A 25,655-nucleotide genomic window follows, 5' to 3' on the forward strand; every position below is an offset into this window, starting at 1 on the left:
TAAGTTTATAATATTTTGTTCTAGTCTCTGGAAGACATAATCCGTCCTCAAAGGCCTAGGAATTCATCATTAGGTGCATTAGAGCCCTGACGAAGGGTATCGGGCAGCATGTGGTGGTGGGACCAGCCCTGGCCCTGGAAAGAGGCAGGACAAAAGCATGAGGCAGGCAGGGAACAAGGCCCCACGGGGCCCCTGGTTCCTGCAGTGAATTTGTGAGTGGGGCAGAGCCAGGAGGAGCTTGGATTTCACCATGCACACCTCTCCTGAGAGGGCTCCTCCACTCCTGGGACAAAAAGCAACTTGTCTGGGCAGGAGTTTCTGCTGCCTCTGTCAGGCACTTGTTGCTGGGGTGAAATGGTCACCGGCCTTGTGACCGGTCACAAGGTCAAAAAGCAGAGGAAGGCTGCAGCAGCTGACATGGACATGTTGAGATGTTCAATCCCCATCCCATGGTCCTACAACCATCACCGTGGGGAGTAGTGACCCAGGGACAGGACCCAAAACCTCACAACACACAGTCACTGCTGTGACGTGAGCCCAAGGGAGATCCCCCCGCCCCTGCTCACCCCACAGGGCCAGACAGCACCGCATGGCCAGGGCTTGGTGCAGCTCAGCAGCCGCCGTGTTACCATGGTGCCTGTGAGAGCAGCCACATCTTCCACCAGCTACATCCCTACTTTCTGCCTGTGAGGGCCTTTTTGTGTTCTTTTTGCCTTTCACATCAGTTTGTTGCAGGTGACTGTGTTTCCTCCAGCCCACAAGGCTTCAAATACATACAGAGGAATTTTCTTTCTGGGGCCACTGCAGTGCTGCACACTGGAGGTGGCTGCACCAGGCAGCCCATCACACCAGTACTGCCCACACAAGGAAGGGACTCAGGGGTGACCCCCAGGGTCTGGGGGGTCTGACCCTACCTCAGAGTGAATTTCTTTCCTCCCTGGCTATTTTTGGGCCTTGCTCACTGTGAGTGTGAATTGTGATGTGAGGACTGGGAGGGCTCTCGATGGCTGCATCCCCTCAGCATGTGCAGATGAGGAAGGACAGGAACATCCCATGGCCACAGGCTAAGGGAGAGAAGAGACGACCCATTGGGCAACAGGGACCATTGCACAAGATGGTGTCGGGATAGTGTCCTTCTGCAAGTGGCTGAGGACCTCAGCCTGTGTCCTGCCTGGACACACAGGGATTTGAGGGTGAGCCATGGGCTGGCATGTGCTTTTGGGGTGGGACACCATCCTGGGACACATCACTGACACGGGGGGAGGCAGACCACCCTGTGGCAGGAATCTCCACCTGGTCACCCCTAAGTGTTGGCATGTACGGATTTGCCGTTGGCGAAGCTTCATTTTTAAAATGCAGTAGCGGCTCGAGGTCACTTACAATAGAGGCTTTAATTAAAGTAGAGATCAATTTTTGTCAGTGCATGAGCAGAGCACAGTCTGTACTTTTCCTTCAGGAGCCACGTCCGCTCGCTCGTACAGAACGCGCCGCAGGGAGGGGGGAGCTCTGCAGAAACAAAATGAAGCACCACAGTGAGTTTGTGATGCCAGGAACCAAGAGCTGCTGGAAAAACAGCTGTATCCGTGATTGTATCTGTGATTGCTGCACACCGACACACACACACACACAGCCACGGTGCAGGCAGGGCAGAGCAAAGGCGTTTGGTACGTGTCTCCTGGGATCCTGTCTAAAGACGGAATTTAATTCACAGACACCTTTAGTAAGCAGCACATTAGATGGGTGGTTTATGTCACCGAGGCTGTGCACGGCATGTCTGGGCACCTGATGGCTTTGTTTTGCTTCTGGTCCTGAGTGTCAGGGGTCCCCACTGTGACAGACTAATTCAAAATGCATTAGTGTTAATGGCAAGATCTCAGGAGTCATTGCTTCCCAGAGTCTCAAAAGAAAAAGCAAACTGCACACTAGTAATGGACACCAACTCGTAGTACAGTGCCTTCTCTTTGCACGATGAAGCCGCTCACACAAGTTGTGCAAACCCAGATTGTGGCAGAGTCCTCAAAATATCCCTGAGCCTCAAGACAGACTTGGCTCAATAGATTTATTTTTTTATATCTCTTAGCAGGAGGAAGCAGTGGCAGGAGGGTATTTGGCAGGGACTGGTCTCACCGGAGTGCAGGAGCTGGCCAAGGCACTGCGGGGTGGCAGCTCTGGCCGTGCCCATCAGCATGCAGGGCTCTGCACTGCTCATCCTCACGGGACCACAGAGCAGGGGCTGCGTAAGAAACAGCAAAGGAGGCGAGGCTGAAAAAGATTGGAGGGTTTTATCCATGAGAAAGCATCAATAAACCTGCGTGAACCTGAGCAGTCAGATGACAAAAAAGTGCTGCAGCTTACTGGGGAGCAGGGAAAATATTTGCTGCAAGGACAGGGAAGGGGCTGATTCCTTAGTCCATGTTCCTCCTCTGGCTGGAGCACAGCACTGCAGCTCCCACTGGCTGAGCACGTCCTGCTGTCTTCTGCTCCTGTCCTCAGCTAACCCTGCCACAGGGTTGCCTGATGGCAACATCAGGCTGGCCTGAGCATCAGGCACCGCTGGGACACGTTCTTGCCAGCATTTGGCTTTCCTGGGCATCCCACACCAGGCCTGCAGGTGTTGCCTGGTCTTGTAACCACCCCATCCCCAAAAACATGCTTAGGATGTTTTGCAAGCACTGAGATGGTGCTGGCACTGTGCCTTCCATCCTGTCCTCCTGACGTGGTCCTGTGCCCATGGAACCCCTTTCCCTCAAGCAGAGCCCCTCCAGCCCCATGTGCTGCCCTGCCAGGAGTGTGGCCAGGACATGAGAGCAGCTCTCACTCTGCAGGAAGGGGCTGCCCTGCACTGGTTGCAGCTCTTGAGCCCATGAGCTGGCAGGAGCCCCAAGGCTGCCAGGGACGTATGTTAAGGGGAAACTGAGAGGGGAGCCACTTGTACAGGGATGCAAGCAGGCAGAAGGCCAGCCAGAGATGCTGCCACAGCAGTGGAAGGCAAGGGTTGGGCAGCTGAACACTGATTTTTTGGATTGTCTTCCTCCCTTCTGCCTGCCAGAGCCACTTCATCCAGAGCAGATGGTTCAAACTGGAACACGAAATGCTCCAGTAGCCTGGCATGCAAGAATGCCATGTGTCCTTTTTGTTTCAAAATAAGCTAAACTCAGCAAGACAAGGTTTTTGCTCATGATACACCACCTTCCTTTCACTAATACTTTGCTTAACTGCACCTCAAGGTGTAGTTCAGTTCCCACAGTCATTTCTTCCCTCAAACACTTCCCTGCTTCTCAGGGCTTTAGGCTACCAGTGCCAGCTCTTCAGGTTTTTACACATCTGCTTTCTCCCAGGGATGCCCATCTGGCGCTGTGCAGAACAAGAGTGCCTGCACCTTCAGAATTTCCACACTGAAGTCCCCTCCCTGTGGCTTAGCTGTGTTAAGTACTTACCCTGCAAAGATAAAGCCAGCCACCCCCCTCTCCAGCAGACTGCACGTATTTAGGAAGCTGTTTATTCTCAGCACACCTGTTCTGTAGACAGAGATGGTGGCAGATGAGTTTAGTTCTTGGGTGGCAAGTTATACCATGATGTATTCCAAAATACTCAGCATTTAGGGGCAAAGATCTGTGCTAGAAGTGACCAATTGTTCCAGTGAGCAGTACACCCACCACTCCAGCTTCAGGACCTGATGTCATATCTCTGTGAAAATGGAATGAGCAGAGAAACAGGCAGACACCAAATTACTCTCATTCCTTGCATAGCTCAATTCCTCACTTTCAGTCCTAGACCAGCAGCCTCCAGGGATAAGAAAGTGCATTGTCAGAAAATCATTTCACCTGAATTCCTGCATTTATGAAAATTTTCCTGAGGGCTCGAGAGGACTCTTGAGTTAACTAGAATCAAAATCCATAAGGGAAAAGATGATCTGAAAAGGCCTGTGGTGGAGGACTTGGGAAGGAATTCTGCTTGGCCAGACTTAAGCAGGAAAAAAAAAAAAAGAATAATGTATTCATATGAGCAATTAATTAATTTTTCTAGAAACGTTCTTCTGCTTAAATTATAACCAAGCCCTGGCACTGCTGAGTGCTATGATTTAATACCCCCATAATTAAAGACTTTGTTGTCATCCTAAGTCCTCACTGTGCAGAGAAAAATCAGCTCAAGAGCAGGAGAAATGTTTTTTAAAAGTCAAAGGCTGATTAGCATGAATACTTGTGAGGCAGCTTCCAGCACAGAGCCCTCAAACCTCCTGTCAGCTATCACCCCATGCCCAGGGCAGAGTGTGGGTGCACTTTTCCAAGCCAACCCAGCCTGCCCAGGCAGGTTTGGTCAGGCAAGGAACAGCAGGGTCTAAAACACCCACCTTGGCCTTTCCTGTGAGGGGTGAGACAAACCAGGAAGCAATTCAGGAACACTTGGCACTCGGTAAGGGATGAGGGATGCTTACCCAGGACACCCTAGAGGAGATGTTGGCACTGTCTAGCTACAGTGGGCTCTATGGTGCTCAAATACCAGAGCATGAGGAGAGCTTTAAAAAAAACCCTGTATGAGGGGCTGCACCATTCACACACCAATCCTTGAAATGTTCCTAAGCCTTTCTTTGGGAGTACTGCTTTGACAACAAGTGGAATGTATGTATTGTTTTATGATACTTAAGATGTATGAATAGACCCTTGCAGCCTCCTCTCTATGCTTCAGCTGTAAGTAACGAGTCATATAAATAATTTAAAAAGGAATTAATAGGGTCAGCAAGTCAATGAAATGACAACTCTAAAGCAAACTGAGGGCACAAAATTTCAGCACTGTATTCCACCAGAAAGACTTCCACTGCTTCTGAACATTCATTCACCTTCAGCAATATGCACCTTTCTTGTAGTGCTTGGGTACGGAGCTCCAAAATATCTTCAGATTATGTCAAATGTCCATGTGAACAAAGTGAATTTACCATGAGACTGGAGCCAAGTGCCAGTGGTAGATTGATTTCAGATGTCAAGACAGACAACTATAAACTTTAAAACCTCCCTCTTCTGCTTTATTGACATGTAAATTGTTCAAAAATGTTCTCACAATTCAATAATTACAAAGACTTAGACTTACATTAAAAAAGTAAAAACCAGAAAACCCCCAAAGCAGTAGTGTCCAGCTCTAACTGAGCCCCTTTATCAAGAATCTGAGAAAAAGAGCAAGTACTGTCGAACACTTAACGTAACAGGATTAAATGTTGACTAGAACACTCAGTTTAAACTAAAGATAAGTGCACGTCCTATACAGTGTTTCAGAAAAGAACATTAGCCATTGGTATATCATTAGCCCATTTAAACTGAATTTTAAATAAGTGACATCCAACTGTCATAAAATTGGCACAGAAGGCACACTAGTGTGACAATGACAAACTGGATATGCCAGCCACTGAATTAATTACAAGCTTTTAATGAAACATGGTCACAAATCCTTGAGTACTAAATGTATAATACATGGAAGCATGAGATTAAATATACACGCAAAACATCACCGCACATGGGCCATCGCAAAATATACAGGAGTGTGTTGTGCATTTTTCTACATGATCAATACTTGATTAATAATCATGGGGTCTTCATGCAGGTGAGGATATAATTAATGAGAAAAGCAGCACCCCCAGTTACACATCCTTCACGTTCCACTTTGGTAACCAATGAACAGACTGATGTTTTAGTGTGATACAGTCCCTTGGGTCAAGCTGACTCCGAGGGCAATGTGTCCACAAGAAGGCTTGCTACCTAAACAGCGTAGTGTGTCTTCACACCAAAATCCCAGGAGAAACAGCTTCTCAGGAGGAGAAAGGCAGGAACTAGAGTAAAATTCTTTTCACAGCAGTATTTTAAAAGCCCTGACTAATGACTGATGAGGACTAAAAGCAGGGAATGGTTAAAGAGATAACTGTCAGTAGTCCTATGTACAAGACTAAAAAGTTGGTAAAAAGATAGAAAGACAGTTATGCAGCTGTATATGTAATGGCTAAATGAATTTCAAGGCCACAAAACTATAACCAGCTTTTCTTTGACTTCCTGGTGATTCTACTGATGTTGGAAATGACCTACAGCTTCCTACCATTCTCCTTAAGATTTAGGAAAAAAACAGTTACGGGAAAAAGGGAAAAGTGTATTCATCTGAGGATGTAACTAGACCTGCTCACATTTCCTATTCAGAAGTCCAAATTCTGTCTAAAAGGATTTCCTGCTAATCAGACATTACATCATTCTATAGAAAAATAATATTCCTGATATTGTAGCAACATTATCAGTAACTCTCTCTATTTCTCTTTCACCATAAGAATAAGACTATTTACTGGTGGCCTTAAATGCTCCTATGCAATAAAACTGTGTCACAGCTGTGCAGAAAGGAATCAACTGTAACTGAGCAGTGAACAATTCTGCGTAAAAAGCTCAATCGCTATTAGTAAAGAATTTTCTTCATTTCCATAGTTTGTATCTACAATCTGGATATATAATTATTCTTGTACAACCCTAGAGAGTCTGTGTCAGTCTTGGCACTAGCATCTGAGACAGCTTTGCCCTGCTGTTGAACACCATGGAGTAGTGGATGACAGGAATGGCGAGAGTGGTGGCATTACACATCACAGGTCGACTGGTCCAGTCCATCTAGCGTAAGCTGATTCCTATGAGGAGAGTTGGGACTTGGGGGACCACTTGGATTTGAGCTGTTAGATGGAGTAGAGTGCTTGGTGGAGTCTGAATCAGGCTGTTAATGAGAAACATTAAAAAAATTATGTTTACTTGAAGTGAATTCTTTACACTCAAAAGCTTTCAAAGGCAGAGCAACACCTTCGAAGCAGTGTGCATTAGATTAATTTCATAGTTAAACATTCAAGCAAGTACTTCCATTACCATCAACAGGCTCTAGTGCAGTCCCAAAGGTGACCTTCTGATGCAACAGGAATTATGGTAAAGTATGTGGAAATTGCTACATCTCTGTCTCCTCTCCTTTAGCCATTGCAAAGTTTTCCTGATGGAATGCATCTATCTGCTCACTGTTGTTCAGAATTTACCAGCCTGCAATTTTTAGGCAATTTTTATAGCCCAGAAGCAGATTTATTTGCCCATGTAAATATACAAAAACTATGGTCAAATCATCTTCAGTTTGGTGAGGAGGAAGGAAACAAGCATTATGAACTGTTTACAAAACAGCAACAAGCCTGTGAAGTGCCTCACAACTGAGTGAAGGCTGCCAAGAATCTGGCTCGAGATCTGGAAACAGAATATACTTAGTGGGTACGTCCTACATCAATATCTAATAAAGACTAGCCACAGTTATTTCCCCAGTGTTAGATTAGTTGTTGGGTATTTGCCTTCACAGGCTGGTCTCACTTCAACAGGATGGCTGGCAAGTTTCCCACTATTTTGGTGTGTTACAATTCTGAGCACTGCACACATTCACAGTTAATGAAATACTGCACAAAGAACCCCTGTTACTGTTGCAACAAGTTATTTTCAAGAAAGGGAAATACATATAATAAATAGATATATACTATTAGCAAATAGATTGAAAGGTAACAATAGATATATACTATTAGTAAATAGATTGAAAGGTAACGTCCTTCAAGAATGCTGTTGAGAAGATTTTGCATGGCTTGAACAATAAGATAATCTATAACAAGATTATCCTAACATGATCCAGTTCATAAAGTCAAAAGTCATGGGGGAAACAGTATAAAGCCAAAAGGTATTATTAGAGCCTCTTACCAGTTTCAAACTACTATTTTTTAAAATTTAAGAAGTCATAAGAAATTGTAAGAGCTACCAAAAAGAGAAAAGATTGTAAAAAATCCCTTTTGAATCTATCATTACTTGTGCCTAGAAACAACAATTACCATTAGAGCATGTAATATAATGGAGTTTGGGAAGGGTGAGCAGAATAACTAACATTGCCCATCATAACTGCCTTTGAAAACCAAGACTGTTTCAAAAACACCTGTGTTTAGAGATCCCCACTTTCATGTGCTTTTAATGGCTAACTGAAGGTGACAAAGGAAATAAGACCACAAGTGTGATCAGAACTCTGGACTTGGCATGTGCTAAGGCATCCAGCAGAAGTCTGGCTTCACCAAAACATGCTTCAAGATTCAGAGCATTATATGGGTCCGCAGTTGGGTACCAAAAGCACTATAAAAGATCTTAATCAGGGACTTTGCCTCCCAGGAATAATTCCTAACACTTTCCTTGCACAGATAGGACTGTAGCAAAGCTTGGAAGAAAACACATGATAAATAACAGATACAAAAATCATGTATCTTCTCTGTTCAGATCCAGGAACATCAGTTTTGTTGAGCCACGACATTTTCAGTTTGGTGACTACTAGCACATACTCTTATTCTTGCTAAAAGCAGTTTTCCATGTTATAAATTTGATTCCTTCTCAAGTTACATTACAAAAAGTCTTCCTTAAGGCAGCACAGAAAATTACTTAACTAGTCATATTACTTTGCTATTCTATGCTAATATCCCAGAGAACATTTTTAGGAGCTTTGAGGACATCTCATCAATTAGTCAAATTTCCATTGCCTATAAAGCTTAATCCAAGACATAGTACTTCTTAAAATATCACCATAAGAAGATCTTTTCACAGCTTTGCTTTTGTGATGGTGTATCTAACTTGGAAACAAGTATTACAGACTGGGAAAAACACTTGTGGAAAGAAAACATCTCCATAAATGTCTCTATTAAGTATTTCCTTGGGAATGTAATTTATTGGAAAAAGAGAACAATCTACGTCAACAGGGTATCATTGGTCTCCATTTACAGAAGCTGTTTTACCTCTTTGTCAAACTCCTGGTCAGGGTCAGACATACTTCGGGAAGGCATGCCTGCTCCCACATCACTGCCACCTGCAGAGAGTGAAGGACAAAAGGCAGTTTACAGCTCCTGTTGATATCACAGATTACAGCTCAGAAGTGACCAGCTTGCTCCCAGCCTTACTTGATGAGGGCCATGAGATGTAAGTTTTGTTCCTCTGCTGCTGCTGCCGTGACAGGTTAGCTGAAGATGGACAGGTTTTTTCATCCTGGGCAGGAGGTAGGACGCTCTACAGTTGAAATGAAACACCCTGTTAGTCAGCAACAAAAGCTATCCAATGAGAAGCTGTTACTCGTGATAACTTTACTGTGCTTTTGAAGCTATTACAACCCAGTGTTGGTAGAAAAACTGAACTTACTTGACCACATCCACATATTTTCAGTAACAGACACAAACCCTGAGAAAGACAGAGAAAGAACTAAGCCCCACAGAAGCCACTTAAACCTGTCAGCCAGCAAACTGTCTATGAAGGGACTGTACTAACAGCTCTGCTTTCTTTCCTCCTCCTGCTGAAATGACAAATGCCTGACCCACATCTGGACTATCTGAGAAAGAGAAGAGAAAGCCTGACTCACAGCTGTAGGACAGAGGGTACATACAGAACATAAAAGTGTACCTCCACATCTTCCTCTTGTGGATTTAACACCAAAATAGCTCATAAAATGCTGTATTAGTTAAATACAAACTAAAATTAATGCTATAAAGCACTGCAAGTCACATGCATTTTAGTTACCTCCACAGCATTATTTTTTTCCCCTTGTTATTGCTCTAGAATTGGTGAAGTGCCACAAGCATACCATATTCCAGTTCCTAACAGTTTGTAGCTACTCCTACCCTTGCTAGGGAAGCAGAGGAGGGACAGGAAGAGGAAGAAAGCAGAAGGGAGCCTTGCAGTGAGGAATGGTCACTCTGGAGAGAGATTTCAGCAGAGATAGGGCTCATGTGATAGACGTGCTCAAAGCCTGTTGGAGGTGATACCAAGAGCAGAATGTTGAGAGGATGAGGGGAAAGGAAATTCATTCTGTTATTTTAAGAAGACAAACAAGAAAAAGGAAGGAGGAGAGACTGATTATATACAAAACTACTAACAAGCTTCTGGCAGTGATATCTGTCTTTCAGTGTCTCATTCATAAGTCAGCTAACAGTATTTCCTTGCACAAGATTTAGAAGTACTGCACAACAGGAAGGTTCACCTTTCTCAAAAGGATTTCAAGAAGAATTCGGTACAAAGATAATATTTGAGCCCATCCAGCTCATCTTCATGTCTTTTGTGAGCAAGAACAAATGCACATATATATCCCTCCCTTATAAATGTATTTTACCAGTGGGAGGTCCATGAGGACCTGCATTCCATCTCCTGGTCCCATGTGAGCCACATGGTTGAAATTCGTTGGGTTAGAAATCATCTTTGACCTTAGCTCAGGGTCTCTAAGCATTTCCCTAAAAAAACAAGAGTGATTTTTACTATTAGCATCCCCAGTCTCTCTGCATGTCATCATGTATATTCAGTGATTTTTTACAAATTTACAAATAAATTCTTACCTCCTTTGCTGTAACCGCTCTTCCTCGGGAACCTTAAATACAAATCTTCTTTTGCTCCTGGTTCGAAGCATTTGCTTCTTGCTGTTGTCAGATGTTTCTGGTACACTGAGGCCAGCTCCTGCTGCAATAGCACATACAGAGGTACACGCTGACCCAGACACATTCAACACAAATTTCATCTAGTGCAAAGGTAACATGGTGACAATTAACCAGTTAGAATGAGTTCCCCATTTCTCCCCTTGCTCAGGACTCACCTGCAAACTTGTTCTTGAAATATATTAACCTTGGTGGCTCACAGTTAAGGAGGTTCAGTGTGCCATCCATGTTTAATGGTCTGATCTGTTTTGAGGAAGGAGACAGAGAATTACCTCAAATCTAGAATATACTGTGAAGAAACACCTCATTTGAAAGCAACCCCATTAAGTTCAATATTCAAAGAAAATTACTTACCCTTCGCAGGCCAATAGTCTGGACCCATTCCATAGTGTTAACATCAAACACATCAACACCATACTCACTATACACTGTTACATATGAAGAATTGCAACCTGCATTGATTGAAAACAAACAGAAAACCCTAATGTCATTTCACTAGTCCAGAACTGACAAATATTTGAGCAGATTTCAACAGTTATAAGTTTTCCACTATGTGCAAGATACACTTTAAAACACATTTTCAAAGTCCCACTTTCAAATAGATTTTTTGTGAGAATAGATTTACTAATGACAACTACCAGCATCATGGAAATATTTAAATTGGACCCTTTCAGTATTTTTTAAAATTTCACATTGCCATTTCATGAAATTGCAAAATAGCATCTGAAGTTTTTAGATGTATACAAGTTTGCTAGGAGGTAGGAACTGAGCAGCTATCTTTGCTATGGATTACTTCATTTCAGAAGCAGCAACCTAACTATACATCTGCTGTGTGCAGAGGAGATGAGAAAGCCACCATCTGTGAGCTGGGTCATGAACTCATGATGCAGATCTGCTCTCAATTTCCTTCCTCTTTTTGCTTACAATTTTCTAGCTTTAGATATTCATGTATGGGTTACTTTCATCAAGCTGATAGAAAAATGTCAACTTAAAAAATGCTTAAAGTCTGTAACTCATTTTCTCTTTTCAACTATTTTTTTTTTTTCCTTAAAGTATAAAAGGCAGCAGCAGACAAGTTTATTTTAGGTCAAAAAAGCAGAGAACTCCAGAGCTTTGTATCAACATGCTTCTGTTCTTGTAAAGACTGTCTCCTGATGTAAAAAGCAGTTACTAGAAACTTAAGGGATTTAATAGAGAGAAGATGCTTCAATAAACAAATGAAAATAACCCAGTAGGATACTAAACACATCATAGAATCTTCTTAAAAGAACTGAAGTACAGTTGTGGTGCTATTTTTTAAATTCATTAAAAGAATACCTTGGACGGCTATCATAAAAATGTAACACAAAAGTGATTAACGGTCAAGCATTTATTACATGCAGTCTTAGCTGGCTTGGATGTTCAAATCAAGAGGGAGACCCGAGCATCAGGCAGAAACACCATCTGTAGCCAAGGCTGGCACTTGCCAGTCAGAGCTGATGAGCTTGACCAGATCTCGAGTGGTTCCCAGAGAGCTGTGTCAGTGCCTGCAGTGTGCTTGCCCACGCTCCAGCCTCCAGAGCAGCTGGCTCCAAGGCTCTGCACCAGGCTGCAGGGGAGCCAGGCAGCCCTGGGACACCCACACTGGCTCAGCACAGGACACCAGCACCAGGTGGTGGAGGGGCAACCCCAACAGGCCAGCTGGGGTAACAGAGCTGTGCTAGTGCTCGCCCTGCCCTCTCCCAGGGCAAGGACACTGAACACCCCAGACACAAAGCCTGTTTTGTCCCAAAACTTCTCTACAACTTGGTGCTTTACCGCAGCAGAATCACTGCCACTTTGCTGGTCTCTCCTAAAAAGACTGGCTGAGAGAGCTGGGGCTGTTCTCAGCCTGGAGAAGACTCTGGGGAGACCCTGCAGCACCTCCCAGTACCTAAAGAGGCTACAAGGGAGCTGGAGTGGGACTTTTTACAAGGGCATGGAGTCATAGGACAAGGAGAAATGGCATTAAACTGAGAGTGGGTTTAGACTAGATATTAGGAAGAAATTCTTTATTGTGAGGACGGTGAGGCAGTGGAACAAGTTGCTCATGGAAGCTGTGGAAGAAGCTGTTCCACCCAGGCTAGTGTTTAAGGTCAGGTTGGATGGAGCTTTGAGAAAATTTGTTTAGCAGAAGGTGTCCCTGCCCATGGCAGGGGAGTTGGAAGGAGTTGATCTTTTTAAGATCCCTTCCAACCCAAACCGTTCTGTAATTTTACAACCTCCTGATGGGACAGTTAAAAAACCCACTATCACTAGTGACAGACACTGGGACTGAGGAGGGCAGGCAAGTCTAATGAAAAGGGAAGTAATTCCATTTCCTTTGGCAGCAGAAAATGTTGCTCTTTCTACAAAAACAGCCCTAGGCCAGCACCACTCAGGACTGCACATACAAGAATGTTATTAAATAGTTTACAGTAAGAACACTTCTAATAATAACAGACAAAACCATTAACTAGCAAGTCTAGTTTGCTGAAATGCAAAAATCTGTAAAGCTGATTAAGGAAAAGGAAACATTAGTTTTAGGTAATAGTGTTTTAAAGTAAATTTGCCACTACATTGTTTCCTTGGGACTTTGCTTCAGACTTCTGTACAGAACTAGGTCACAGTAAAGTAAGCAAACAATTTCAGTTCAAGTCAAATAAAATTAAACGAATTCCTATTAGGGCCTGGCCTGATCAAACCAACATACACCTCACTCCTTGCTGTACTGCTTAAACAAAAAGGTATTTCTTGCCTTCAATCATTCAAAAAAATTTAATTGTTATTTTGGCTTCAAACAGAAATACCAGATTTATCATCAACTACCTTTGACTACTGAATACTGAAAAATGCTCTGCATGTACCTCTGTTCTACCAAGCTGATAACCAGTGCTCCTGAAACAGAGTGGTTCAAATATTGCCCTCACCTATACTATTTTTGAATATTGTCATCCTAAAATTAAAACCAAAAAGAGAAAATTTTTCTCTATTATGAACCTTTAGACTTGCAGTTCCATTTCTTCTTCAGCTTTCTACTGTACTTTGAGTACAATACACAGAAGACACCCTACAGGCAACTGGACATTTATACTCTCTAGGTGAACAAAAACCTTTATAGAATTTCACAGACAGGTAGTCTTGCACTGTCCTGCATCCAGGCCTACTCTCTGTAGAAACTATTGCATCCCACTATTTATTCTTCTGTGTCCTGTACTAGGACAGAGCATTTCTTGCATCATCCAGGATCTCCAAGTCCAACACTACCACCAGGAAGAACCATGTGTCTATTAACTCATCAAAACTTAAACCTGATATTCAAAGACAAACTGAAGCACAATTGAATACAATGCTGAGTATTTTCTGACAAGTAAAGCAGCAACAGGGATATGGCAACAGAAAAACATATACATACTACAGGCAACAGGAGTTGCAGGCCACATTAGTTCCTGCATGCGTGACCTTCGACCTTGCGAATCGACGTAAACTCCCATATGGCTGAAGCAAAGCAGGTATTCCTCATTACTGAGCTCCACAGCACAAAGGGCATCAAAAGACTGCTGTGAGAGGAAGATAAGCGAGGGGTCATTAGGATTTACCAGGTTTATAGATTGTCCATCTCCCTGGATGGTCAACAGAGAGAACCCAGACTGGTAGCCAACACAGAGCTTGTCCTTGAACACTGTCATCCACTGTACAATTCCCGGAGCCTGAATTTCACTGAATTTTTTGTGGAAAGGTTTAGTTCTGTGAATTTCATAGCAAAAAACCTGTCGTTTGACAGCCACAAACAAACAAGTAGAAGAACTCTTCTTTAGTGTTCCAGTTGTAATCAATTGGCAGCCTTTAGTTTCTGCAAGCTTAATGTCAAAGTTCCCTTCTGACCCATCCAGAGAGGCCCAGGGGTAAAGGTGGATGTGATGGTTCCGACCACAGATGAGGATGATAATTTTTTCTTTGGGAGCAAGCTCTATCTGGTACACCTTCTTGCAGTCAGCAGCTCGGACAATCACTGCAAAGGAAACAAGAGCTGCCATAAGTTACACAGGAAAATCACCAGGCCCGGAAACACTGCACTGCTACATAGTGATGCCTGAAAATTAATCTAAACACAGACACGTACCAGGTGAGGAAGAGCACTTATTACACGCTTGATTCTCCGTTATTAATCCTCAGAGCAAACAATGAAACAAAGCATTCCTGTAACACTCTCTATTCACAATAAAATCTCAACAACACTTTGTGTGAAAATGCTGCTTAACATGTAGGATAAATGGAGTATTGTTTTTTTTATATAATTGCATCTGTACCATCTGTACAGTGCAAGATGCTGCATCTTCAGAAGTGGGTCCCACCTCCATGAAAACATCAGCATCTTCAGTAAATTTTGGAGGAAGACCAAATTAGCAGAACACAAAGTTAAGAAATATGAAGTATTTAATCCTGGTAAGTGAGGACACAAAATGCTGTACTGTTGGCAGATCTCTCATCAGATACAAAAGCAGTACAGTAAGGGGATGTAAAACACATATACAGACAGGCAAAAAAAAGCTGTATGTGATGGGGAAGGGAAAAGAAGGAATGGGCTTAGGCTGCAGGAAAAGAGGCTCAGGACAGGCACCAGGAAAACCCTTCTCAGAGCAAGGACTATGCAGGCTACCCATGGGGAGTTTTACTGTTGGATGCATTTTTTTTAAAGCAGGGTTAGAGGCAGCTAAGGGGGTTAGGTACAATGTGTGCTCTTTGGGGATCTTGGCTGTACAAGAACTTTCAAGAATGCAGTGAGTATTTCATGGGGTACAAACATAAGAGCAATTCTAAACTAGGAAACTTAATAAGCATAAACCAATTAAATTGAATTGTAACTTTAATTTTTCTGCTAGCTGAATGCATTAAAAATATTTGTGAATCGTAGTTTAAAAAAATAAAACAGAAGACTCTTAATTGGAAATTCTTTGCCTTTTTTTTCAGTAACAGCTGAGTAATGTAACCAAAGTTACCAAATTCTCTAAACATGGCAATAAGACTTTAGCTGTTTAAATCACAAAGTGCTGTTGTGGTGTACCCCTATTTGCATAAATAGATGAAATGTCTGAAGAAATAGTCTAGGAAATAACTGGCTTTGCCAGATAAATGGTTTTCTTCCTTGCTCCAACTCCAGCTTATTTGTCAAGAATTATGAAATATTCTACACAAAGACCTTTGATATAAACAGCTGGCAGTTAATTAACACTAAAAATTACAACTGCTATAAAATGAAAAACAGATTACAATTTATAAAAATCTATTAATGCACAGAACTGGCCATAGAAAACTCCTCCAAAACATTTCTTAACTTAAAACCAAAATTGGTAATTAATTTTCACATTTACATATGACATGGTGATGCAGATAATTGCTCCTTTATGAAATGACCTTTCAAATTAAATTGACAACTTTTTTATGCAAGAAGCTGTACTGGAATCCCTGGAATTATTTGCATCTCAAGTTATGTTTATATCTAACTACTTAATGAATGGTGACCACTGGAAATTTACTCAAAGGAATGGCATTCATTACTGCTAAAAAGAATTTCAAATATCTGCTGTCTCCATGTATAAAGCAGTTTCTCCTGGAACTGGGCAATGTCTTATTTTAAACAAGAAGAAGAAATAACATTTTTCTTTTGACCCAAAACCACATCCCTGATATAATTTAATTTTGAAAGTCAAGTAAGTCTTTAAAAATCTGTATTCACTGCTTTATTTACATTGAAATGCAAGCTTTAGCGTGAGTAAAATACGACATTCAAATAGCCACAAACTAAATTACCCAGAAAAATGAATTGAGAAAATCACTGACAAGACTAGCACCCCAAGACACATTTGCTTTGGATAGCATCAGTCTGCAAGAGAATGTGAATGGCTGCCAAATTTCTGGAAGAAGCAGATGAGACATGGAGGCTCTAAAGGGAAGACTATGAACTTTGTGTGTGCTGTGCATGCTCTGTGTGCTGAAGCATTTTGATAACTGCTCTGGGAACACAGCTAAGGTGAAAATTTGTCAGAATATGCCCAGTAACTCACACCTTTAATTTCAGCCAGTCAACTGAATGTAACGATAATGACCAAATTAGTGCTTATATCTCACATTCACTCTTCCTTCTCATCAATTAACTGAGTGCTTAATACTTACTATACATGAAAGGCTGTTGTGCAGCCTATATTAGAGCAGCAGTAAAAGTTATGGAACTCATTATTTCATATGTAATTACTGCATGCATTATGGCCTAACTTACCATCACGGGTCACCTCTATCACATACAGTCCTTCTTCTGAACCAATTGCTATTCTATCTCGATCTAAACCAAGAGGGAAAAAAAGGACATTAATTCAGCTATGCTTGGTCTTATCTTTAAAACAGGCTATTTGTTTTGAACAGCTGAAAAAATTTCTGCACAAACAGATTTTCACCAGCAAATCAATTTTGCTTGAGTTCACACAGTGTCAAAAGCATGCTATATACCATATTGCTAAAACAACCTGCTGAACAACTCAACAGTATTATTTATTTCAAGTGGATGAAGAAACCTGAATATCAATGCAAGATTAGCATTCTTCACCCATTATTAAATTCCTATGAAGGAATTCAGCTGAGGAATTTATTTCAAGGTGTCAGTGCTCTCATTATAGAAGCCCATCTAAAAGTTCCAACAACCTTCACAAGCTGATAAAAGTTAAACAAACATACCTACAATAGCAGCAGCTAAACTTGCTTTAATAAGAGGCAGTGTACTGTCATAGGCTTCTTGTGGAATATGCACAACCTGGTTCCTCAGCCTGTTTTTGTGCAGGATAGATTGCAGCCCTTCTAGGATTCCAACCCACTTTCTCTTTTCATTCTCATTTTCTGTCAGGATCAGTAGAGAACAAGACTTTGAAGGCAAACCTAAGAGAGAAGCTGTCACCTTTAAACAGACAGAGACAGTGAAATTAGTCAGTGTAATAAAAGCCCTTTTTATCACACAGAACTGTGAAAATAAACCACATTTTCTCATGACAATGGAATGATGTACCCAAGGGGCATAGACAACACAGCTAACACAGACACAGTGCTTAAAAAAAAACAACACAAGCCTGCACAAGCCGCAGTGGTTTCGTTTAAAAGTATTCAGTCTTGCTTAAATATTCTGAATCCTAAAACATGGGCAAGGAATGCAACAATAATCAATACATGGCAGTAAAAGGCTCCTTCCTGCTCTGAACCATAGTTTGTCCTGATGCCTCCCTCCCACCCACCCACAACTTGCTGAGACCAACACACATGCTCTGTGAACCAGATGCATTTAAACCCAAAAGCATTGCCATCCCAAAGGCATTGCTATCATCAGTTCTAGATTTTGATTTTGTTATCTAATTTTCCAAATATCTGTCCAAAGGAAGAGCACATCTGCATTCAATGCTCTGGAGGAAAGCAATATTTGAGACTGAAGTACTGCATTCTCCCACATCCCTGTGTTAAAAGAAAATCACTATGGCTTCACTTAATTTTCAGTTAAATCCTCCCATAAATCTCAAAGCAGAACGTGTTCTAAACAGAAAAACTATCCAGAAACTGAGGTTGCCTGAAGAATGCATGCAGAATTTTTTAACATTTTGGTTTTTTGTACTGCATGAAGAGACTGAAAGGTTTATGGTATCATGGGAACTATACTTTCAGCCACAGACAAACAGGCCAACAGCCAGGATCAGCCCTCAACACAGACTCTGAGTAACAACAGTTAAACAGAAAAAAGCAACAAAAGATGTAAAAGTGCAAATCTGAAGGCTGTAACATGGAATAGCAGACCTTCAGCCTACATGCTGTTGTAAGAAAATCATAAGGATGAATGTTGTGGTAATACAACACACAATTCCTGGAAGAGTGAATTAAACAGTAACACACAAAGATAAAATATATCTGAAAGTACACTTGGGACAACAGGATGTCAAAGACAGAAGTTCGTAAGTAAGATGAAGGTGGAGGTGAAGGGAGATAGGGAGAGAACTGAGAAGTTGCTATTGCTTATAGCTCTTATTACTCTGCATAAAGGTTTGTTCCTGTTGAAACTGTAACTAAGCACTAATATTTTAAAGACAGATGGAGACATAATGGATAATATGTTTAGAAAACAAAACAAAACCAAATTCCAGCAATTGTTTTCCCTTTGAAGTGCCACCATGTATTACTCCTCAGTTTTTGAAGCTGGCAACTTACATATAGTCAAATCCAAGAAAAAAAAAGTGAGTAGTTGGTCGTAATATATATTGCATTCTTCATCATACAAAAATACATTATTTGCTAAGAAATTCAAGGCTTCTTAACTCAAACTGCTAAGCTGTGGAAGCACTCCACCACAGCCAACTCTTACACTATTATTAAAAATGTGTATTGATGGCAGCACTTAAGACTGAGGTGTCTGAATGTCAGCATGGCCTAACATCCAGGTTTAAAAACTGGTTACCAAGGAGAAATGTTTGAATCCGAGACGAATTCTTACTGTTCTTGAATTCATGGTGCTTCAGAGATGGGAACATTTTAGTGTTTGGCAGCATTCTGTTATTGTTATCTGCTGGTAGAAGATCCAGAATAAATTATAATCTGTCTTTTGTAGGCCACCAACATCATCGTGTTATGTGCAATGACATGCACAAAAGAAGGACCACATTTTTACACAGATGATGTGAATTAACAGCTTAAACTGTTCTGTACAAGCTAGTCTATGGGATTGTGTCAGTAAGATGCAGATCTAGAACTAAATGAAACTGAGAAGAGACTCTCCCCATCAGGTTTAGTGGTTTCTAGTTTTAGAAATTCCTGCTTTTGAAGGAGGACACAGAACTGAGAAAAGAGGTGTAATTCAGCAACTTCTCTGGTGCCCTACCTAAATGGATATATTCACATATCAGCTTCCAAGATGATGACACCATAGAGATATTTGGTCATGTCTATCCACACAAGTATTTTTAAACAGAGATATTTGAAAAAAATTTATTTTTATTATTTAGATACCCTTTCAGTTAAAAACTGCAGGCAGAAATTAGAGCAACAAGTCAGGCAGGCTGAACTGTATGAATACCTTGTTCTTAAATGAATGAACCATCATTCTGCCTACCATGCTTTCTCTCCTCAGATGTCCTTTCCTACAGTATTCCATGTTTGCTAATTTAAGAGAGCAGGCAGATGGGAACTAAAAAACCCAAAAACCAAAATACAAACAAGTAGAAACTTAAAGTAAAGGTAGTAGTAAACCAAAGTATGAAAATTCACTGCAGAAAATAATTTTACAAAAAAACAGAAAAGTAGAGACACAAACAAGGAGCAAAGATAATTCCCAAGTAAAATCCTGAAGGACCAAATACAGGGACTGTGATTGATTGACAGCTCTTTGCTTTCCATGTTTTCCTGACTTGATTCTAAATGGATGAAGACCAGAGACATTGAAGACAGTGAATTTCTGTATTCAAATGTAAGGGGCTATAGATACTGGCTACTACTGTATTCCTTTCTAAATTTTAGAATTCCATACTTAATATGATTCACACAAAACATAAGAATTAAGTACCTATTGTTAAAAACTAAATACAGTATTCAGATGGAACATACACTAAAAGGGGATATTATAGCTCAGCTCATTATTTTATCTTTTTTTTTCCTACTATACTTAAATATGAAATTAAGGAAACTAGATCAGTTTCAGAATATTCTGTTACAGCATTGGTTCCTAAAGCAAGAGTCCAAAGCAAAGCAAGAAAAACCAGAATCTGGTAATACCAATGTAAGAAGGGAGAAAATATACTGAATTATAATCGGGAAAATAAAAAAAGCACCGAACTTCATATACAAGGAAGCAGGTAAATAAGGAGAACTCTGTTCTTTACAGTTTACCTATAAGTGGAGCACCATATTGTTCGTCTACATATGTCAGCACAGCCCTTGTAAATTCTTACACTTCTATAAAATCAACATCAGATATGGACAGCACATGCCATTATCAAAACAAAACACTGGTATGTATCTGGTATTTTCTGTAAGAGTCAGTTGGTAGCCATACCCGGAATATACAAGGGATGTCTTTCCGAGTTGCATGTATTACATCCGATGCTAGGACAGAGCTCACACAAAAATCTTCATCTCTAGTGAGAAAAGAGAACAAGATCATCACACACAACAGACACGAGGATTACTCAGCAAAATCTAATTGGTATCATCACTGTTTCAATAGGCTGCAATCTCCTAACACCACACAGAGGTCACAACTGCTTTGTTATGCTCTAACCATCCTTGACCCAAACAATTCACAAGCCTCAGTTATGTCTCTATAGCATCTGGTACGTGTATCTCAGTCCACCTGAAATTAAGTGGGGTGGCTTTGTGTAGTTTTGGTGTCCCAACCACACCTATTCTACAATTAGAAGCAAGAATATTGCTCTTCCAGCCCAGCAGACACATTAGAAATGAATAATTCATACCTCAATGTATAGCAAGAGAGGGGCCTTTGGAAAAAAAGAAAAATCACATAAAAAGCTCTTGGCAACATAATTATAGTTTGTGGGTTTCAAATAAGGATTTTCAAAACAGCTAGATTTAATTCTCTATTACAGTAAAATAAACAGACATCAGAACAACTTTTGCATTTCAGAGTGCTCCACTCCAGAGGGCTTGTCTACACTAGCCTTTTTAAACTGAATTTGACCAAGTTGATCATTATTATTGCCAATTTTAGTGCGAAGACAACATTAATGTCTGAAACTTGCCCATGCTAGAATTCATAGCTGTGGTGGTTAACATCTATTAAAAAGATCTAAGAATCCTCACATGACAGCCTCAAAGGGACAGCTACAAAAAGCAGAGAAAGCATGGGACAGTTGGTATATGGTATCTGGCTGAGCTGCTTCAAGCAATGCACTGATGTGAATGCTGCTATTTGCAATACTTCCACGTTCCTGCTCCTGCTGCCAGCATGTCAGGGAGCTGACAGTGACAGTTCCCAGTGAGTGTGAGAACAGCACAGCAGTACTGGTGCAACCCCACAGTACTGCTGTCTAGAAAAAATATAAATCAAGCTGCTTGTGGATGCAAACTTTGTATTCAACACAGGTACAAAGGTGCTGTAACATTCAAAGGTATTAGACTTTCTTCATATTTCCATAAATTGAAATAAAAAAAACTTCCTTGGTTACTCTGATCAACCTACGTCTCAGATATTTGGTAGACAGTGTTCACTGGTTCAGATGGTTCCCCATGAAATAGTAATTCCTGTTAAAAGGCAGGGTCAGAGCCACTTTCAGCATAAATTAGTTGGTGCTTTTCTGCAGACTTCTTCGATTTTTTTAACATTCCTGAACTTATTGGTTATGGGATGATCTGTGACTCAGTGTGGAGGTCTGAGTACACGGGAAAAGCAATCTACCAATATACACTTGCTTTTTACAGGTGCATATGGAATTCCAGGAAGAAGCATGCTAATACTGTAAATACTGCTGATTGCAGTGTGAGTGACTGTAAAGTTACTTAAGTAATTTCTTGTTGAGCCAACTCTATCAGCCTAAACTCAGTTTATGTACAGAATACACAAATCTTATTTGTGGCCAGAGCTCTCAAAATATAATTTCTTGTGTACTAGGAATAAACACTCATGTTAAGAAAAAAGTAGAGAGGACTTCTACTCTGCTGTAACAATACAAACCTGAGATCCAAGACTTGACTTGCCACAACTCCAGGCTGGGTGGATTTTCCTTCAGGCACATCATATAAGAACAGTTTACAGTCACAGACAACTGCATAAGCCCTCTGCCATCCTTTCTTAACTCCTGTAGGCTTTGGGACCTGCAGGTAAATAACTGATTGCTTATTATGTGTAAGCTACATATAGAAGACACAGAAAGCAGGACATTTAGAAAATGCTTACACTTAGACCAACGGAATTAGAGCACATTCTACTGGTCCTTCAAAATAGAATGAAAAATTACCACGTAATCAAGCAATCGTTTTTCCTCTTTTAAGTTCAATCATTCCTTGTTACAACTTAAAAAAATATATTAAGACTTGTATAAAGGTATTAGGCTTAGATACTTCACCAATGCCAAAATGGTAGGACAGTTTACCTTTTATATTATGCTTACATCAAAAATAACAGAAATTCTTTCTTAAACCATTCTTTTTTTTCTCCCCTTGCTGCTTATGAACGTTGTAGCTACTAATCTACTGACCTTCAGCTCTTGTAGTAAAACAAAGTGTTTCTCCCACATCTAAAGCAAGGAAGTTAAGTAAGTTACACAGTGGCACACAAAGCCTTAAGGCTTTAGCACTATTTAGAAGATGTGCTTAAACATACTTAGAGGTTCCAAGATGTAGAGCTGTAAGTGAAGTTAAGTATTTTTTCTTGTCTAAGAAGAAAAGACTGTTACCTTGACATAACCTTTATAGGCTGTTCCTATTCCTCTTTGCACATCTACTCCAAGAGGCCTTTTGGCTTGTTCAGGGGGTATAGGGCAGACCTGAGGTGCACTATCCTTGCAGGAAACATGGCATGCAAATGAACACACTAAGTACAAAAGAGAAAATTCACAGTGAAATAGCTGTATGAGTCAATCATAACAGGTGATTCACATAGTCTACACTCAGCAAATCAATTAATCACACTGAAACTGGCAGTCAAATATTGCAATAGCTTGCTACGCTGAAGGAGTGAACACACCTAGATATTGTATGAGACTCTCCAAAGTGCTTTTATTTCCTCTTTTTAGCCTATTACATTCATAAAGGGCAGGAACTCAGTCCACATTTCAAGGAAAATTATTTGGGCAGCCTTGCTGGTGTTAAGCTAACTCAGTCACAGAAGAGAAATAGCATTAATAAAGGGGGAATAAAAATTATAGGGTAGCGCTAATAGGTGCTTAATTTGATCCACATATACAAGAACACTGCAAGAAAAAGTAAAATTAAACTGATGAAAAAACCAGAAAGGGTTAAATTATTAAACACAAGATATGACATAAATAAAGCATATATAAAGTAGAAACCAGGGACAAGGACTGAAATACTGCATGATGAAAGAGCCATAGGTATCTATTGCCCAGAGTTCAAGTAAGTTTAAATAAGGAGCAAACTAGCATTGCACACTTTCTTACCATTTGCACCACTTTGTGCTGCACCAGCAAGGGACAGAGGTCTCTAGGTCTTGTCTACAGAGCATTTCACACAGAAACAGTACACAGAAAAAACTCATAATACATGCCACTTCACATGAGACAGACCACAAGAACTGTGGAATGAGTTAATGTCTTATATCGAGGCAACTGACCCACAGCTTAGGGGCCAAATCTTTCCACAGAGATTTTGCTGTCCTGTTTCTACCAACAGAAACCTGCTTGGGAAAACAGGGAGAGAGGGGCATGACATTCTGATTTGTCCTGTGTTTCCTTCTAACCATATTCTCAGAAGTGGGAATCTGGCAGATATCCTAGGTACATCCCGTTCTTTAATTATGAAGTGTCAAAGGATTCAAAAAAACCTGGAAACAGCCTGCTTCTGTTACAGCCACAGACAGGGCAACAAACCTCCTCCTGATGATACCTGAGGGGGCAGCCCAGAGCAGGTTGCCTGGCTTGTTCTTTGAGCTACTGTCTGCTCTCAGGAGGGCAGGGGTACCAAAAAGTCATACACACAAAGTACTGTAGGTGCTCCCCAGGACCAGGTAATAAATTCAGTTCTTTAAGGAGGCATCATGATTATTTGGGATTGTACACCAGTTACAGAACAGGGAAAATCCACAGGATAGAGTCAGTTCCAGTTTTCTCTAAGAGTAGATGTATTTTACCATAGTCTCCAGGATGAGAAAGAGGAGGAACTGGGAAATGCAAGTGATTGAGAGGGGAACATTTGGCAAAGTTTTGCTCTATTGGAGTCATCTCCATTTTTATATCAATGTGATTTTAGTTTTTCCTGTAGCAAACAACTTCTGCTGTAGATTAGGCAAAATGGAAAACTAACGATGCAGAGCTTAATCAAAATACACAAGACAAAAGAAGAGTGAAGCTGATAGCTACACTAAAGGAAAAAGACAGTTTCAAGCTTGCAAGAAGACATGCAAAACAAGAGTTCAGAACTGTCAGCAACAGGAGACAAAAGGCAGCCCCAGGGCAAGTGCTGGCAGACTGATAGGTCCTCCTGGGGAAGAACTGCCACCAGAAGATCTGCCAGGAAAAAAGCCCTGAAGCGCAGATGAGGCAATCTGCATGTGATACTGCGGGTGTCAGTGGAGAGGCTGCCACTAGCAAGAACTAAGCTGGGCACAGAAATAAACTTATTTATACTGTAGTATGCATACTACATGAATTTGTGGCCTATTTAACTGAGTTCATATATTCATCAATATACAGTGAGTGTTTTCAAATGAAAATACCTCCATATACTCAAACATGGAATTCAGTAGTGATATATGCATCAGAGAAAGCATTTTAAATAAAACTAATGGACAGCAAGACAGGCTACAGGCCAAATAACTGAGCAAACATCCTTCCAGCATATGGGGTTTATGACCAGAATAAAATAGACATAATCAGATTCATGCCACCTGATCATTTCTGCATTTTTCTCTAGTACAACAAAAGAAACCAGTCCTGCCTTCCTTACCCCTTCCTTTGCACTCCAGCAGCACTAACTTTAGTAGAATTAATTAACAATATGCAAGGAAACCATACTTCATCATACATCATCATTCTTCTAAAGAGACTTCAGGAATATGCTCTGATGCAACAGAAGGGAAAATCATCCAGTGGCAGCCACTCCTCTCTTTTATTCTCTCCCCAAAGAAATGGTTGTCTTAAAATACATTGGGATGTGTTTTTTTTAGGAGCTTGCTGAAAATTCACAAAAAGTTTCACCAACTCACCATCACAGGCATAACCTTGTCGAACTAATCCCACCATGAGAGAGGTGCAATGACTACATTGAGTGGGGCTTGTGAACGACTTGATATTGAGCTGGTGAGCTTTAGGCTGAAAGATACAGTCAAGATAAAAATAACTTAATTTTCTGGACTTAAGTAATGCAAGCACCTCCCTCCACCACCCTCCAGTATATCAGTGTGTATATTATGAAGCTTGGGCTTCTCTTATGTAAATGCATCTTGTAGCAGTTGCTGCAAGACAACAGTAAG

General features: G+C 41.0%; 1 protein-coding gene across 10 annotated transcripts in view; it reads right to left on the bottom strand.

The window, feature by feature from the left end:
- Positions 1-4,995: 4,995 nt before the first annotated feature.
- Positions 4,996-25,655, bottom strand: part of CDC42BPB (CDC42 binding protein kinase beta) — a 90,842-nt gene continuing 70,182 nt past the window's right edge. For 6 of the 10 annotated variants that reach the window (XM_088057178.1, XM_014249849.2, XM_005520108.3 and 3 more), the window contains 15 exons: positions 25,389-25,494; positions 22,903-23,039; positions 22,182-22,321; positions 20,547-20,628; positions 17,204-17,420; positions 16,752-16,814; positions 13,890-14,486; positions 10,832-10,929; positions 10,636-10,720; positions 10,382-10,502; positions 10,162-10,279; positions 9,198-9,236; positions 8,963-9,068; positions 8,801-8,871; positions 4,996-6,729 (listed from right to left, as the gene is read on the bottom strand). In XM_088057178.1, coding sequence (XP_087913304.1) covers positions 6,598-6,729; positions 8,801-8,871; positions 8,963-9,068; positions 9,198-9,236; positions 10,162-10,279; positions 10,382-10,502; positions 10,636-10,720; positions 10,832-10,929; positions 13,890-14,486; positions 16,752-16,814; positions 17,204-17,420; positions 20,547-20,628; positions 22,182-22,321; positions 22,903-23,039; positions 25,389-25,494 — 2,112 coding nt within the window. In that variant the 3' untranslated portion in view covers positions 4,996-6,597. The remainder of the gene's footprint in view (positions 6,730-8,800; positions 8,872-8,962; positions 9,069-9,197; positions 9,237-10,161; positions 10,280-10,381; positions 10,503-10,635; positions 10,721-10,831; positions 10,930-13,889; positions 14,487-16,751; positions 16,815-17,203; positions 17,421-20,546; positions 20,629-22,181; positions 22,322-22,902; positions 23,040-25,388; positions 25,495-25,655) is intronic. The other 4 variants (XM_088057180.1, XM_088057183.1, XM_005520109.3 and 1 more) reach the window with 1 other exon arrangement.

This window comes from Pseudopodoces humilis, chromosome 7 (assembly GCF_049639895.1).
Source record: "Pseudopodoces humilis isolate 2021_Gansu_Grassland_sample_001 chromosome 7, ASM4963989v1, whole genome shotgun sequence".
Lineage (NCBI taxonomy): Eukaryota > Metazoa > Chordata > Aves > Passeriformes > Paridae > Pseudopodoces > Pseudopodoces humilis.